Source organism: Anabrus simplex, chromosome 1, assembly GCF_040414725.1.
Source record: "Anabrus simplex isolate iqAnaSimp1 chromosome 1, ASM4041472v1, whole genome shotgun sequence".
In the NCBI taxonomy this organism is placed as follows: Eukaryota; Metazoa; Arthropoda; class Insecta; order Orthoptera; family Tettigoniidae; genus Anabrus; species Anabrus simplex.
In genome coordinates, this window is record NC_090265.1 from 939,144,448 (window position 1) to 939,161,169 (window position 16,722).

Consider the following 16,722-nt stretch of genomic DNA (forward strand, 5'->3'; position numbering starts at 1 on the left):
TTTAGAACGAACCAAGTACTTTCGCATCAACGTAACGTACAACAGAAATGTAAAACATTTTATCTTAAAAAATGAGTTAAAATTTCTTTATAAGAAAAAAACATTTTTGAATCAGCTGTTATATGAGACTCACCTCAGGGCCGCTGCCTTGCTTACTAAAGCGCAATTGAACATTTTTTCAAGACTCGGTTCAGAATAAATTTGATTACCTTCTTCCTGCTAAACAGAAAGTATTGGATAAAAAACTAGAAATGCTAAAGAAAGAATCGTTTTCAAACAAACCAGTCGTAGAAGCTAAACAGTATCCGAATCAAGATTTAATCAGGAGTTTTCATACACCGGTTATTAACCTTTCCAAGACCATTTTGAATGAGAGAGAAATCCAAATTCTTTCTAAAGGCCCAAAACATAACTGGGCTAATTTCAACCTAGCTAAAAAGACCACAAAACTTGTGGTGGAATCGGAGGTTGCGATTAGTAAACTTCCGCATGAGGTACAGGAGGAGGTTAGATTAGATTTAAAAAGAAAGTTGCACAATAGTCTAGTTACCAGTAATAAAGATAATGCCGCTTACAGTTCCAAGGACACCAGTATTGATAAAAACTGTATTATAGAACTTAAAAAGAAGGTTAAAGATGAGGAGCTCATTATCACCAAAGCAGATAAGGGGAATGTGACGATTATTATGCATAAAATGATTACATTCATAAGACTAAACGATTTTCCGATAATGAAAACTTTTTATTGATCAAGAAAGACCCAACGCAAGCTTTACAACGCCAATTAAAGCAAACATTAAAGAATACTTCATTCCTCTTTATCGAACAGGAGAAGCAAAAACTATTAAATATGAACCCGGGCCTTCCAACAGAGAGAGCACTCCCCAAGATTCACAAGACCGGGGTTCCCATTCGACCCATAATAAACTACAGACCTAGTCCTCTACATAAATTAGCTACGTTCATTCAGAAGTTCCTTAAACAACACTATAAATTTACGGCAAACAAATCCATTAAGAACTCTATATAACTGGTTAATAAATTAAGCAATTTCAAATTACAAGATCACCATACCTTATTTTCATTTGATATTGTCAACATGTTTCCGAGTATTACTACTAATAAGTTGCTTCCTACTGTTTTTAAGAATCTAAGATCCTACAGTCAGCTAAGTGAACTTGAAATACAAGATTTCATGAAATTGGTTAAGTTACTTGTAAACAATAACTATTTCCTCTTTGACAAGGTCATTTATAAACAGAATGGATTGGAAATGGGATCTCCGGCCTCGAGAATCTTGGCGGAGATTTATCTGGATTCTTTGGAAACATACATGATGGAGAACGAAAAAGTTTTTGACAATATTCTGTTTTGGTCTAGATTTGTGGACGATACAATAGTAATTTTGGACGAACGTGTTAGAGTCGCAAAGGCTACTCTAGAGGTACTTAATAACATTGACCCACATAATAAGTTTACGTTGGAGTCAGAAAGTAATCAATCAATTAATTTTCTTGACCTAAAAATCAACAGATCGGGTTCTTCTTTTGCGTATAGTATTTTTAGAAAGCCTACACAAACGGCAGTCACTATTAGACAGGACTCAGAACACCCACAGAGTCAAAAAAGCTCTACATTAAATAGTTTAGTAGAACGGGCTTTTAAGATCCCTATGACAAAAGCTAATTTGAATAAAGAACTCAATATAATACGTTCAATAGCTAAGGTTAATGGTTTTAGTGACTGCTTTATTTAACGTATTATTAACAAGTTCAGATACCGCTTACAAACCACTTTGGTCAAGGACAAACCCAATCATAAGGCATTCGCAACTTTTACTTATAATAAAGATATATATATATATATATATGTTTTCGAATGTTTTCAAGAAACATAATGAGAAGGTTTCATTTCGTACTGATAATAATAATACAGTTGTATTGCATAATTCAACTTCAGTTAATAGATCGAACCTATATACCAAATCGGGAATGTATAGATTTAAATGTAACGGCTGTGGGTGCACATATCTAGGTCAAACAGGACGAAGTTTTAAAATTAGATACACGGAACATACCAATGCAATAAAATATAACATATTTTCCGCGATAGGCCAGCTTGTACATGATCTAAAACATAAATTCACATATATAGAACAGGACATTGAGATTTTGGAGAACTTAGGAAAAGGAGGTTTGCTGGATGTTACGGAGGGCTGCTATATACACCTGGATCAGTATTTTAATCCAAACCTTAATTTAAATGAAATTTTCGAAAAATCAAATATTCTTTTTGATTTCCTTATTGAGTTTTTTAAAAAATGTACACATCCCGGACAATACGACGGTGTTTCATATTATGCTCAATAGCTTTACTTGTTGCCTTTTACGATCACGCCCTCCGGAGCTCCAACAGGTTGCCGTCCCTCAGTTGCTCCTCCCTCTTTCCCCTAGTTCCCCACTTCGGCCCAAACCAACCTTGGACACTTGATTGCTAACACAACACGGCTCGCTAAGCTACTCGGTGCTTCGCAAGGACAACGATCTTTTGAGGTGAGTCACATAAATGTTTGCGTTATAAGACGTAAATTTCATAAACGATAGTTTACTGGATTCCTATTATTTCAGGTCCGCATTGAACTGGGAATGAGATAATTCTTAATATCTTAAAGCACCGACTGCTCGTTTCCGCTATGATTGCTTCATTATAACGGCTTGAAGATTTTATTGATTTATTTTAATACGATTCTACATCACGGTTTAAGAACTGTTAAAACTGAGCTAATGTTTCTTTAAGAAGATTGTGTTTTCAGTGGTTGTTCTTGTTAAACCCACGTTAATTTATGAGGAAGATAACCAACTTACATCGGACCTCATCAGCTTAAAGGTTAATACTCGCAAGTCTCAGATAATATGGACTTTGAAACAATATAATTGTAACACGGTTTCTTAGATCATCAATATGTTTTTTAAAATTTGTTTTGTGTAACGTAGATAAACTTATGTGTTTGCTAATGTTTCCTAAAATGTATATCAGCTAATGATGACGCAAAATAAGGCGTTGAAACTAGTTCTGATAAAATATATGTTGTAATTTCATCTTAACAACATTTTAATATATTGAATAAGGTGGATACAAATTTTAATAAATTGTACTCTCTCCAGTTGGTCGTCTTCTGTGACTGGAAGAGAGGAGTATTCTATTCATTCATTCATTCATATCCCACATTCCTCTGATGGCATTATATACTGTAGTTTTGGTGCTTCCGTTGACTCCTTCCGTTCTCTACGTTATAACTTCACAAGAACATAAAATTCAAGATTTTACATATCTTTTCCCCATCTAAATATTCGTCTGTGAATTTTCTTGTTTCTTAACAGTCCTATGGTAGGTGTGCCACGTCCATACCTTTATTGTATTTTTCCCCCCTTACTTTCTTGTCATCTGCAGTTTTACTAGTATAGGCTACTCTTATCAGACACCAAATTACCCCTTTTGCTTCCCTTTTCAGTCCTTATTGTCATATTTTAATTTATCTTTTCCGCCTCCGTAGCGTGACGGTTAGCACTATTAACTGACGTCCTCGGGGGTCCGGATTTGATTCCCGGTACTTCCAGAAATTTATGAATGGCAGAAGGGCTGGTATGTGGTTAAAATGGTACATGCAGCTTACCTCCGACCGGGGTGTGCCTGAAAAGAGCTGCACCACCTCAGGATGAGGACACGAGTTTACTTTACTTTAACTTACCTTACAGTCAATTTCTATGAATCTGTTATATAACAGTTATGTTTGGCATTGTATGTATTGAATAGGTGGACAAAATTACCTATTATACTTAATTACTCTCAATACGGATCACAATGAAGCTTATAACACATGGTGTTCTTTTGCTGTTACATTCTGCCCTATGTATTGCCATGTATTTCACCCTTTGGACCACCTTATTACGCCTGCTGTTATCCTTTGATACAAAATTCGTATTTATATCTCATTTCTATACCCTAATATTTTCTTTGTCCCATCTATCCAATAGCGATAATAATATGGAATTATATGTCTGTGAACTAGAAAGATTTTCTCAATTTCCTATACTTCTTTCTGTCCTAGATCTCATAGAAACTCCAAAGTCTTTTGAAGATGAGCCAGATAGACTGCAAGCCGCTTCCTCAGAATCAACTACATTGTCTCCGTGGAAAATTTACAAAGAAGAAGAAAAGTCGAAAAGGAAGAACCGCAAGAAGAAAAACCGCAAAGCGAAGACGACATCCACCACTACCACAACGACCACCACCACTGAAGAGCCCTGGATTGAAGATAACACAATAGATCTCTATGATTACGACTCTGCGGAAAATAAATATAACTCTGAAGTACACAGTTCAGAGAGTGCGAAACGAGAATCTGAGGAAAATCTTTATGCAAATTACGATGAAGAGACTACAATTCGAAATTTATCTGAAGAAAATACCGCTTCAACAACGGAATGGTCTTTCTTTGGCTGATTCGTTTTCGGGAATTATTATTCTTAAATAAGAAGAACTTAAGTACACCCAACACTCTTCGCCAGTAAATTTCTTGCAAGAACTTTAGCGGTTTGAATGTATAACTTTATCGCCAGCCACACATCTCTCTTATTAGTTTACTGTCCAACTTTCTGCAATGCTTCTTCTCTAATGATCGCTATGGTATTAATTAAACATGAACTTGGAAATATTTATTTCCTTGCCCTTTAAGGCCCTTCCCTTATGCTTATTCCCTTATGCTTATTCTCTCAAGAATTGAGCAGTTATTGCTTTCTTCCTCCTCCCCCACACACACACACTTTCTTGACAACCACCACCAGTGTAAGTAGAAACTATAGGTAAATGTTCCAATTTCGAAATACTTGCCAGGCACCTCCGATTCTTATGTCCAGCCCATAGTTCTTGCGTTAATTGAGTTCGGAGATGTTAATGAAATAAGTGCAGTAGATACTTGAAATAACTCAAAAAATAAAGGAATGAATTCACAATTTTTCTTATACTATAGTCCTTTTCATTATTACAGTATTATTGTTGCTGCTGTTGTTGTTACCACAAGAGATGAAGCGACAGAGCCGAAAGGCTGGACAAATAATGACCACAAGAAGAAATTTAAATCTTGATTGTATTTCCTGAACATTTTCTTAATGTTTCGTTATTTCCTCAAACAAATTACAATAAGTAACCATTAACAAATAACAGAGATAAATATATATATAACAATAACGAGAGCTCACTGAGCTTCAAAATCAATTGGGGAAAATATGCCCCCAATAGTTGGGGAAGTTGGTATGATTTGGACCACTTATCTTTAAATGTCCATAAGTCTATTGATCGTAATGAAAATTTATCAAATTTTAAAAACGATAATTAGAACAATGCATCAAATGATTTGTGAAAATGAATGATTCAAAAGTTTAAAAGTAATTTTTATTCTAAAATTTATCGTGTAATATGGACCCATAGCGTGTAACTTGAGCCAGGTGATTGTAATTTGGACTGGTAAATATAAACACTTATAAGTTATTTAATGTATTTATTATGAAATACTAAGCAATAGAATACGACACTATGAATTTTGATCGTCACTTTTGGCATGTAAGACATGATGATTCATCCTGAAATTTGGTGCAGTTTTCATGAGTCCACTTTTTACAGTTATTGCACTAAATCCCGTCGTCATCATAATAGTTGCCATATACAATGCAAACTGTTTCTGATATTTTCTTGCGTCCGTCAGTAAGCAGTTTCTTCTTTTTTTGGTCATGTTGACGTCTGTGACGGTCGCTCAGCCATGGCCTACCAAGCGACCACTGCTCAACCCGAAGGCCTGCAGATTACGAGGTATCGAGTGATCAGCATGGCGAATCCTTGGCTTTCTAGACTGGGTTCACTATTTTACCTTCTGATAGCTCCTCAATTTTAATCACGTAGGCTGAGTGGACCTCGAACCAGCTCTCAGATCCAGCTAAAATTCCTGACCTGGCCACGAACTGAACCCGAGGCCTCCGGGTAATAGGCAGACATGCTAATCCTACACCGCTAGGCCGGCCTCAAATTATAAAACTTCTTCTTTTAGAATCACCAGTAAAATTACGAAAAACACAATTATTACAGTTGTTTCAACGGTCCGAATTACACACTCTGGGGCAGTTCAAATTACAAGACATGCGAATATTTAATCATAAACTAAATAATATGCAAAGTATTTAAAATGTCTGAATGAATTCACGTTAAAACTTGCGTAGAATTTTCATCAGTAGTCGTAAAAGCTAAACACCCTCTTAGCGGAAAAAACTATTTCACAGTACACTTGTCGTCGTATAATCTTACAAGGAATGTGAGTATTAAGATTTTTTCCTCTTTTCCCTTCATCATTAAGACTATTAGCAAAACAACGTCCAGGAAGAAACCTACCCTCGGCTATCTTGCTGACCTTGCCCCAGACAAGGAGTGACCAAACTTGCAAACACCAAAAATATTTTCGGTCCAAATTACACGGAGGTCCAAATTGTGCCAAGACCTATGAGTATTCACAAAATAGACTATATTGCTTTTAAAGACCCTCGAGTCTTTACAAACAGACTCTTTTTAATCAATATTCTACAGGGAGATCGAGCTTCCAACCTTCAAGGGGAAAAGAAACCTCCAAAGCTTACAAGCTTTTAAACACTTGACGCTCGCTGCAGTTATTGCACAAGGAAACAACTTGGATCAGAAGGATCCTAAACAAACAGGAGCAGAAGCTCATACTACTAGGTCTAGAGAAAAGGAAATTAAATGTTCGGTTGACAATATATCAAACACAAGAGTAGGGAATGCTGAACTCACTCAAACAATCCCCTGATCACAATAAATCCTAATGGGGCAGAAGACCCGGTGATACAGTGAATAAACCATATTACATTGTGACTAAGAATGGGAAATGAACGACCGACAATGCAGTAAGTTAAATATTAAATTTAAAAAAACAAATAACAGGGATAAATATTTATAGAACAATAATGAGAGCACACTGAGCTTCAAAATTAATTGGGGGGGGGGGGAATATGTCCCCAATAGTACCAAGTTGTACCAAGACCTGTATGTGTTCACAAAATAGACTCTTTTTCGTTCAGAACTTTCGAGTCTTTAAGAATTGACTCTTTTTTAAGAAATCAATATGAACAAAGGAAACGGGGGTCCATACTAGTGCCTCCACTCGGGTGGTCACATCCATAGCATGAACACATTTTAAAGCTTTTTAGTCTGTTAAAAATACTAATTATAACAGACCTGTGAATATTACACAATATTAAACAAAGAATGACATGTTTCGTTCTACAAGAACATCCTTAGATTATTTTAAATCACTTTAAATCATGCGTATATATGTACAATATTGTTTACGTTGAATAAATTTGTCAGTGATTGAGAATTGGTGATATTATGAACAAGTACTAACAAATAATGATTGTGGTGTTATTCAACCGTCACCTTATTATAGAAATGTTTCTGTACTCATCTAAGCTGCTAATGAATAGTCCGTCACCTTCAACAACTGTTTCTGAACTGCGGTCGTGGCCTTGCCGTATACCTAATCTGAGGGGTGAGTGGAAATTTCTGTGGTCAATGAAGGGGAAGTAGAGGGGTGTTGCGGGCCATGATTCTGTCCATTGGAGAGGGGAGGGGTATGCTGCTTCTTCATGTTATAATGCACTTTAGTGATTTAGGGAGTAAACGCAAGTTAATGATTTTGATTAAATAAAAGTATGGAATTGAATTAAAGCGTGTCTTGTAATAATAATAATAATAATAATAATAATGTTATTGGCTTAACGTCCCACTAACTACTTTTACGGTTTTCGGAGACGCCGAGGTGCCAGAATTTAGTACCGCAGGAGTTCTTTTACGTGCCAGTAAATCTACTGACACGAAGCTGACGTATTTGAACACCTTCAAATACCACCGGACTGAGCCAGGATTGAACCTGCCAAGTTGGAGCCAGAAGGACAGCGCCTCAGTCGTCTGAGCCACTCAGCCCGGCGAGAGTATCATGTAATTATTTTTAGTCATAAATAATAGCCTAAAAACTCTGGGCTGGTTCCCAGCAAGCCTAAGTACTGTATTCCTGGACTGAGGACTAGAACTTGGCTCGCTCAGCCGCGTTAGTTCAACAGAGATGTCCATAAGAGTGGCAGTTGACCTGCTCAGAAAACCAATCAATATGACTGAAGATGCCGCCAATATGATCACGAGGCACTCCAGTATTTGGTTGAGCAGAAGTCATCTTAGCAAATCAGAGCCTATAATAGAATGTGTGTTCTGTTATTAATATAAATAACTGGTCATCAAAATATATAAGGTAATTGGAGTCAAAAGCGGGATTTTGTAAAATAATTTTATGAATATTGAATATCAACACAATTTATTGAAGACTTGGTTTTTTTTATAAAACTTAAAAAGCTTGTATGGGAGAAATGTCATCTTACTTTAAATCCAAACATTTATTGTATACTTTTGATATTTTTTGTTAATGATGCGATGAAGATAACATGCAATTTCCCGCAGTTAGTTCATCATCATCATCATCATCTGTTTACCATCCAGGTTCGGTTTTTCCCTCGGACTGAGCGAGGGATCCCACCTCTACCGCCTCAAGGGCAGTGTCCTGGAGCTTCAGACTCTTGGTCGGGGGATACAACTGGGGAGTATGATCAGTACCTCGCCCAGGCGGCCTCACCTGCTGTGCTGAACAGGGGCCTTGTGGAGGGATGGGAAGATTGGAAGGGATAGGCAAGGAAGAGGGAAGGAAGCGGCCGTGGCCTTAAGTTAGGTACCATCCCGGCATTCGCCTGGAGGAGAAGTGGGAAACCACGGAAAACCACTTCCAGGATGGCTGAGGTGGGAATCGAACCCACCTCTACTCAGTTGACCTCCCGAGGTTGAGTGGACCCCGTTCCAGCCCTCGTACCACTTTTCAAATTTCGTGCCAGAGCCGGGAATCGAACCCGGGCCTCCGGGGGTGGCAGCTAATCACGCTAACCACTACAACACAGAGGCGGACCGCAATTAGTTAAACTATTAAATTGTGTCAGCCCTACTCCTAAAACCTATGCAGTTCAGAGAGAAACGTTCCCCCATGCTGGGAAATAACAAGAGCACACCCAACAGCAAATAATCTTTGTATTGCAACAACCAACTCAACATCCGGCTCCATGGCTAAATGATTAGCGTGCCGGCCTTTGGTCGCAGGGGTCTCGAGTTCGATTCCCGGCAGGGTCTGGAATTTTAACCATCATTGGTTAATTTCGCTGGCACGGGGGCTGGGTGTATGTGTCGTCTTCATCATCATTTCATCCTCATCACTACGCGCAGGTCGCCTACGGGAGTCAAATCAAAATACCTGCACCTTGCGAGCCGAACATGTCCTCGGATACTCTCGGCAAAAAAAAAAAGAGCCATACACTATTTCATTTCACCAACTCAACATTTTAGAACAGCACGAATGATGCTGATATGAAGACTCTGGCACAACATTCAGCATGCAGCTACTTAACAAACTTATCTTTTTAACACAACAACAAGTTTATAGTCCATAAACATACTGCCAGTATCCAGTATTCAGGAGATAGTAGGTTCGAACCCCACTGTCGGCAGCCCGTGGTTTCCCATTTTCACACCAGGCAAATACTGGGGCTGTACCTTAATTAAGGCCACGGCCGCTTCCTTCCCACTCCCAGCCCTTCCCTGTCCCATCGTCGCCATAAGACCTATCTGTGTCGGTGCGACGTAAAGCAACTAGCAAAAAAAAAAAACTTGTATATTCACTTCAGATCCGAAACCCACGTTTGGAGGGACAGATGCAGTGCTCGCTTTCTAGAGTTCCAGTACTGCCGTTATGGTCGTCTATACTGTAGTACTATTTTTCTTCATCCATAGGTCATCGTCTTGTAATGTGGAATGGCCTTCGTAATGTATTTACGTACTCTGAATTTATTGCCGGTTACAGTAACTTTCATTGGAAGCAGTTAAAGCACTGGTAGTGATGTTATATATTATCAAAGCCTCGTAGATGCACATACCAGGGAAAACCATCAAATTAAATTTTAAAATACGAATATTATTTAATCACGAATACTGGTACAGATGTACTGTATCTTTTACTTTTTCAACGTTAGAATAACATTTTCAACTTTCGCTTCTTCATGTCATGCATTTAGAAGAGGTGAAGGCTCATATTCGTATTTTTTCTTTTGAAGGTAAGTTGATTGAGTATTATTGCTTAAATATAGACCTTCCCTTTCATTTAGACACAACACAATTCGACTCAAAAGGCCAAGGCTGGAGTCAAACAAGGACTGCTGGTTCCCTCCCATAAATGGCGTTATAAAGGTAAGTGTTTGAGTGCTATCCTGAGTTCATTGGAGGTCAAACAGAGTTCCATTCCCCACTACCTGTACATCCAAAGGTGTGTACAGTACTCTGAGTTAGATTATACAATATAAATACTATTTTAGTAATAAAATCTGATTAATCGTAATATCTGAATGACCACTTCTAATCTAGATGACTAAATGTCTATATTTCTGAGTTAAACTTTAAATATGCAATTGTTTGTGTATTGGTTGAATAAACAGCCCGAAGGCAAGTTAGGTAATCAACAACTCCACCACCAGTTGTCATAGATGGCGTAGGCGTCAATAACGGGAAATGAGGTAATTTCGACCGAGCCGGAAGTTTCTATTTCTATTCAGTTTGTCAAGCTTACTGAAATGTATGTACCCACCGACTCTGTGAGAGACATTTTCACACCGTCGTATAGGGACTGTCTGCATGAAGAATGGCATTACTAATCATCGTCCATACCTCAGCAACTTTAATATTAGCAAAGTCAACGATGAGCCTGTGACTGGAAAAATGGAAGTCGCAAATACAGTACGTTCTAGCTCATACCAGAAGATATACAGCACTGTAAACACGAGGTCTCACCAGCAAAAGTGTATACAGTGCTTATGCCATATAAATACTACATACTGTGTTTTCCATTATTATTTATTTGTACTGTTTTATTTTTATGAGCTACATCAAGGAGGAATTTTTAAAAAGTGGTTCAGAAATCATTGCAACTATTTTTTCCTTGTAGAAATTATATGGGAATTTGGGTTTATGCTGTGTCAAGAAAACAAGGTGGACACACTTGACGTTTCGCTCCGCATATTCAGAAGAAAATCAATTAAGGCCACGGCCGCTTCCTTCCTACTACTAGCTCTTTCCTGTCCCATCGTCGCCATAAGATCTATCTGCGTCGGTGCGACGTAAAGCAAGTAGCAGAAGAAAATCTCGACTGTTCACGAGGAAGACTTCTACAACAGTGAGGGTTGGAATTTAAGAAAGGTTTACCGTTGGAGCTGTAGTGGTACGCTCATTCCTCACCAGGTGGCTCGCTGGTGGTATTACAATTGATTAATCTCATTATTAGACCGTATTGAAGTACAATATATTAAAACGTTTTACAATTAATTTATTTAAAACCACTTATTCAATACTTTACAGTTTTTAAGACATATAATCATTCTAAGGTTGTAATGGTACATGTTTCACCTGTCATCGCAGGCATCATCAGCCATAAATTCTATACTTTAAGTCAGAGCTCTGAAGTGGATGTTATATTAAAACTGCTTTTAAAAACTAGTTGTTTACAATAATTTACATTGATGTAAAAGGACATTGTAGTCCCTTCAAGTACCAACAGCGATCTCAACGCCCCACCCACCCCTCTCCATCCGACACACTCCCCGCCAACAATGGCACATCCTTACAATACGAGACGTAGAGGTAAAGCGATTGTCAGACTACCTCACACAAACAACGCTGCCGGACATCTCTCCTGAAGTCTAAAGGGTAAGTGTTAAGAATAATTTAGTGAAGAATTTCAATATAGAAAGTCACCACACACTTTTTCGTCTTATTCCACAGACTTCAACACGCATCACAAGCCGTTTCATTTACACCTAAGAATCCAGTTGAACTCCTCTTCAGACTTACACGGATGATAATTTCATAAGCTTCACGACCTAGGCAGCATACTTGCATATTTAAAGAGGTAAAAGGTACGGGTTATTCTGCCCGAAGGCAGGTCCGAACCTCCGCAGAGGTGTTCCTGAGCCGGAGTTTACGTGCGGTAGGGTGGCCAGTTCCTTTCCGCTCCTCCATTCCCTTACCCCCCACCAAGAGCACGTGGCAACCCATCCAACTCCTGACCACGCCCAATGTTGCATAACTTCGGAGATCTCACGGTATCCGGTGTTTAAACACGGCTACGTCCGTTGGCATATTTAAAGAAAAGGAGGATTAATTTGTTATACGAATGAGACTTGATCAAGCATCCTCTATTAGCTATACTTGCCATCTAACCAGCATCTTCACTTCAAATATTATTAATAAAGACTCTCGTTTCAATAAAGAAAAGATTTTAATCTATAGAAGATTTTAACTAATCCACAAATCATTTTAAGCTAAAGGTATTGATTTCTTGTATATACTGAAAAAAATCTGTGTAAATAGTTTGATTCTCATTTGACTTCGATTGTCAACCCAGTATCTACATTATGAGTTTTAATATTATTCTATATTATCTCCGTGATATAATATCCCATTAGAACTTTAAAACAGGATTAACCAATTCAATCCAAATATGACTATGACTATTCTTACATGACTGCATTTCGAAGAAAGTTTCTTGAGTACAGTTCATAAGGTTTATGGTGGCTTTCAGTGAAGTGTGGTGCTGTAGTTTTATCTTGAATTGTGACCAAATCATTCATTGAAATGTACAAATGCAAACGTTGAGGCAATTTGCTCACGCGCGACCTTTCGCGCTCTTGAAAAACTCGAGTAATTTTACCATATTTTGTAAAAAAATATTTTTTTTTTACATTGAGAAATTATTTTTACCGGCTAATTATGTTAGTACTAGTTGAAAGGCAGTTAAACAGGGTAAATATTTATAATTTTATCAGAACATTCACTGCAAAGGAAAATAGCAGCTCATTAAAATATTAAGCGTGAGCAATTTGCCTTCGCGCGACCTCTCGCGTTCTAAAACGGGCGCGACCTCTCGCGTGTTAAATGAATTAATTGTAAAAAAGTTTAATAAATCGCTGGTGATATAGATGTTGATTCCCATAGGGAATCTGATATATTTGTCACGAATGAGTAAATTTTTAATACCAATATAAATGGTCCGTTGTTGGACATTATAAATTTTCCAGCTAACTCATTCCTGGTTGCCAGCGTTTCGCCCTAGTGTGCTGGGTTGGGCTCATCAGTTGGTACCCAGCACACCTAAAAAGACGCTGGCTATTGGTATTGGTATTATAAATCGCTGGTGGTGGTCAACAACAATGTTGTCGTCAGCTCCCGCTTGGAGCGCTGTGCCTGCATACAGCGAGCCACCTAGCGACGAATGAGCGTACCACTAAAACTCCAACGGTAAAGCTTTCTTAAATTCAAACCTTCATTATTGTAGAAGTCTTCCTTGCGAACAGTCGAGATTTTCTTCTGAGACGCGGAGCAAAGTTCTCTGCGAAACGTAAAGAGTTTCATCTTGTTTTCTTGACACGGCAAAAACCCAAAAGCCAGTAATATAATGTCTACAAATACGGGCGGTGAAAGCATCAATGTTGATATTTTTTCTTCTCTCGAAAATGCTTCAACACAGGAAATGCAATAAATACAGTAAATTTGAAAGTGTACGACAAGGACATTTTAAAAGCGACACCGCATAGGGTAGGGTAGGGTATAGCAGGAGTGCAGGAATCTCTGGTAAAGTAAAAGGAAAAACATGGCATTTTGAAATCATTGCTTTATTAATTTTATTCTCGCATAACCTGTATACATTCATTTGTATACGTATCTTGCAGCTATTAAGCACCTTACAAAGTTATACCCTAGGTTGTCTGCGGTTCATTGTCATCGATGAGAAAGATGGAGAGTGCCACATCGGCTGCATGAGATTCGTTAATGTGCACTACTTCACGTCGAAATGTTAGTACAATGTCGTGTTTGTTACCACAGCGTTACCCACACAATGGCTACTTCACACGGTCTAAGATGTATGAACGCTACTAGTCTTTAATCATTTCCAGTACGCACCACTGTCATCGAACAATTGACATAAGGAGCGTGATCATTGCCAGAATGACCCACCCATATCCCATCTGCCGTCAACATGACAAGCTTCATATAAAGTACCTTTGAATATATCACTAGAACCGCCGGAGCGGTAAAAATGACCGCTACAAATTTCCCAAACACTATTATGATTAGAGTTTTCATTGTAGGATATTGATCTGTAGTGGCTTTTACTAACTAGTGGTCAGGATCATCCATATAAATATTTGCAAATGTACCCGTGCTTCGCTACGGTATTCTATATTGTATACCGTTATCGAAGTAAATTACTGTACATCCAGTGAATAAGATTTTCTTTAAACTGCATCTCTCTTAGCGTTATCCCTGAAACAACATGGGCAGGTCACCATATGTTGTTTCCAATGTAAAGAGTGTGTTGCAAAGCTGTGATGATAAAGGCAGGCTCACTTGCCTAATGCCATTCACAATCGAGTTGGGAAGTTCATTTCATAATGGCAGGCCCCATTGCCTACTGCGCGGTTACAATCGATTTGGGTAGTTTCCGTTACAATGGAGGGCCCCCCTTTTCTACTTCCAGACAGATTACGGTTGAGGAGCTTTTATTATAATGGCAGGCAACTTTTCTACTGCCAGTCAAAATTGAGTTGTGCTGTTATGATAAAGACAGGCCCCTTTTCCTTCTTCCAGCCAGCTTACTTTCAGTCACACCGAGTTGGTGGGTTTCCATTAAAATAGCAGGACACTATGCCTAATGCCAGTCACATTTTAGATGAGTACATTTGTTTATAATCGTGAGCACCATTACCTACAGCCAAACATAATCAGGTAGGGGAGTTTTAAACAAAATTGCATGCTCCCTTGCCTCCTGCAAGTCCCTGCAAGTCAAATCGAGAAGGGAATTATTCAATACAATGATAGGCCCTCCTTACTAATTCCTTACGTTGGAGAACGACCCCATTCCTACGGTACCATAAGACGCCGTATTTAGCGGTCTAAATGGCTGGCCCTATGGTATTTTCTTGTATCTCATATATTCATGGCTTAGGTTGAGTTAGAAACGTTGAATAGGGTGAAATTTGGGTAAGATTATCTCACAGTGCATTACTTTTCGGATAATTATATGACAACTACAAATATAGCATTTAGATCCGATGGCTACTGGGTGGGCCAATGTCCGTATAGAATTTGATTATTCTATCTTTCCTATAAGTGATTCACAGTATGAATTATGTGTGTAAAATTGGCAAAACTTGCCTAAAATCGAAAAATAGAGAGAAATCTAACGCATAAGGGACAGAGATACGACAAAAAATCATAGTACCAAAGTTGCAGATCACTCCAAATTGAACGGAGATTGCGCCATCCGTTTTGTGATAGGACTTTCCGTTTAGTCACAAAATACCTCGAACGATGTTCTTCACTATCATAAAAATTGCTTCCATATTTCGATATTCTTCGGGGATAAAAAGTAAAAACTTCAAAGATCTTAGCAGCTTTCCGTCGGTTTCAGGCTAAAATGTATAATTTTGCCAAATTTCAATTTTCTGTCTCGCCTGGCAGATTGTGCCACAATCTTCATTTTGGGGAAGTGTTGCGACTTTCAAGAAACTAAAGCTACAAAATATGCAGGTGGTCATTATTACCCCTTAAACGGATAGCTGTACGAAAATTTCGAAAAATTAGTAAATGTACTGACATATGGGCGTTACGATTTTATTTAAATAAGATAGATAGAATATTTTCCACGTACAACACCTTTTGTGCTATGTCCGCTGGACTTAGCCTGCAAAACCGACCTTTCATGATATTTCCCTTAGTAATCCTGCCGTCGGAAAAGTGCACATGAGAAAACATTTTAGAAATGGATTTCCATCGAGGTTGGTCGATTTCCAGTCAGATTGGTATTGTATATATTGTGGGAGAGTAAATTCACAGTTTCGGTTCCCTATAAAATCCCAGTCCATTCCCGGAATTTGAAATAGTATGGACCTTAAAACCTACCTTTGGATCGGTGGATGCTAAATATGAAGTTTGGTTGAAATATCTTCAGTAGTTTTAAAGTTATAAGAAATACTCTTTACACGCACCCGCTTTTGAGTTAAGTCCGTTGGCACTTGAGGTGAAAAACCGTCCGTTAATAAGATCTCCCTTATTAATCCTCCTATCAAAATGATGCACATGAAGAAAAGTTTTAGAAATTGATTTCCATTCAGGATGTTAGATTTCAATTAATTTTGGATGTGCATATTTTGTGGTAGTGCAAAATCATGGTTTCAGTTTCGGATAAACCCCCAGCAAATTTAGGTATTCAGAAATAATGTTGGCCCTAACCTACCCAAGGACAGGTGGATTCTAAATATCAACTTTGGTAGAAATGTATCCAGTAGTTTTCAAGTTATAAGAACAAACAGACAAACAAACAGACACCAAGGCTAAAAATATGCAAATGGCCATTATTACACCTGAAACGGATAACAGTACGGTAATTTCCCCAAAACTGTCAATGTACAGACACACGGTCGTTACGATTTTATTTATATGGATAATTAAATTTGCATCATTGGA

The 16,722-nt window shown here is 38.1% G+C and overlaps 1 protein-coding gene across 1 annotated transcript in view; it reads left to right on the forward strand.

Annotated features, from left to right (window-relative positions):
- The window catches only part of LOC136857765 (uncharacterized), a 31,629-nt gene extending 26,617 nt beyond the window's left edge, over positions 1-5,012 (forward strand). The window contains exon 2 of the mRNA XM_067136672.2: positions 4,109-5,012. Coding sequence (XP_066992773.2) covers positions 4,109-4,503 — 395 coding nt within the window. The 3' untranslated portion in view covers positions 4,504-5,012. The remainder of the gene's footprint in view (positions 1-4,108) is intronic.
- The last annotated feature ends 11,710 nt before the right edge of the window (positions 5,013-16,722 follow it).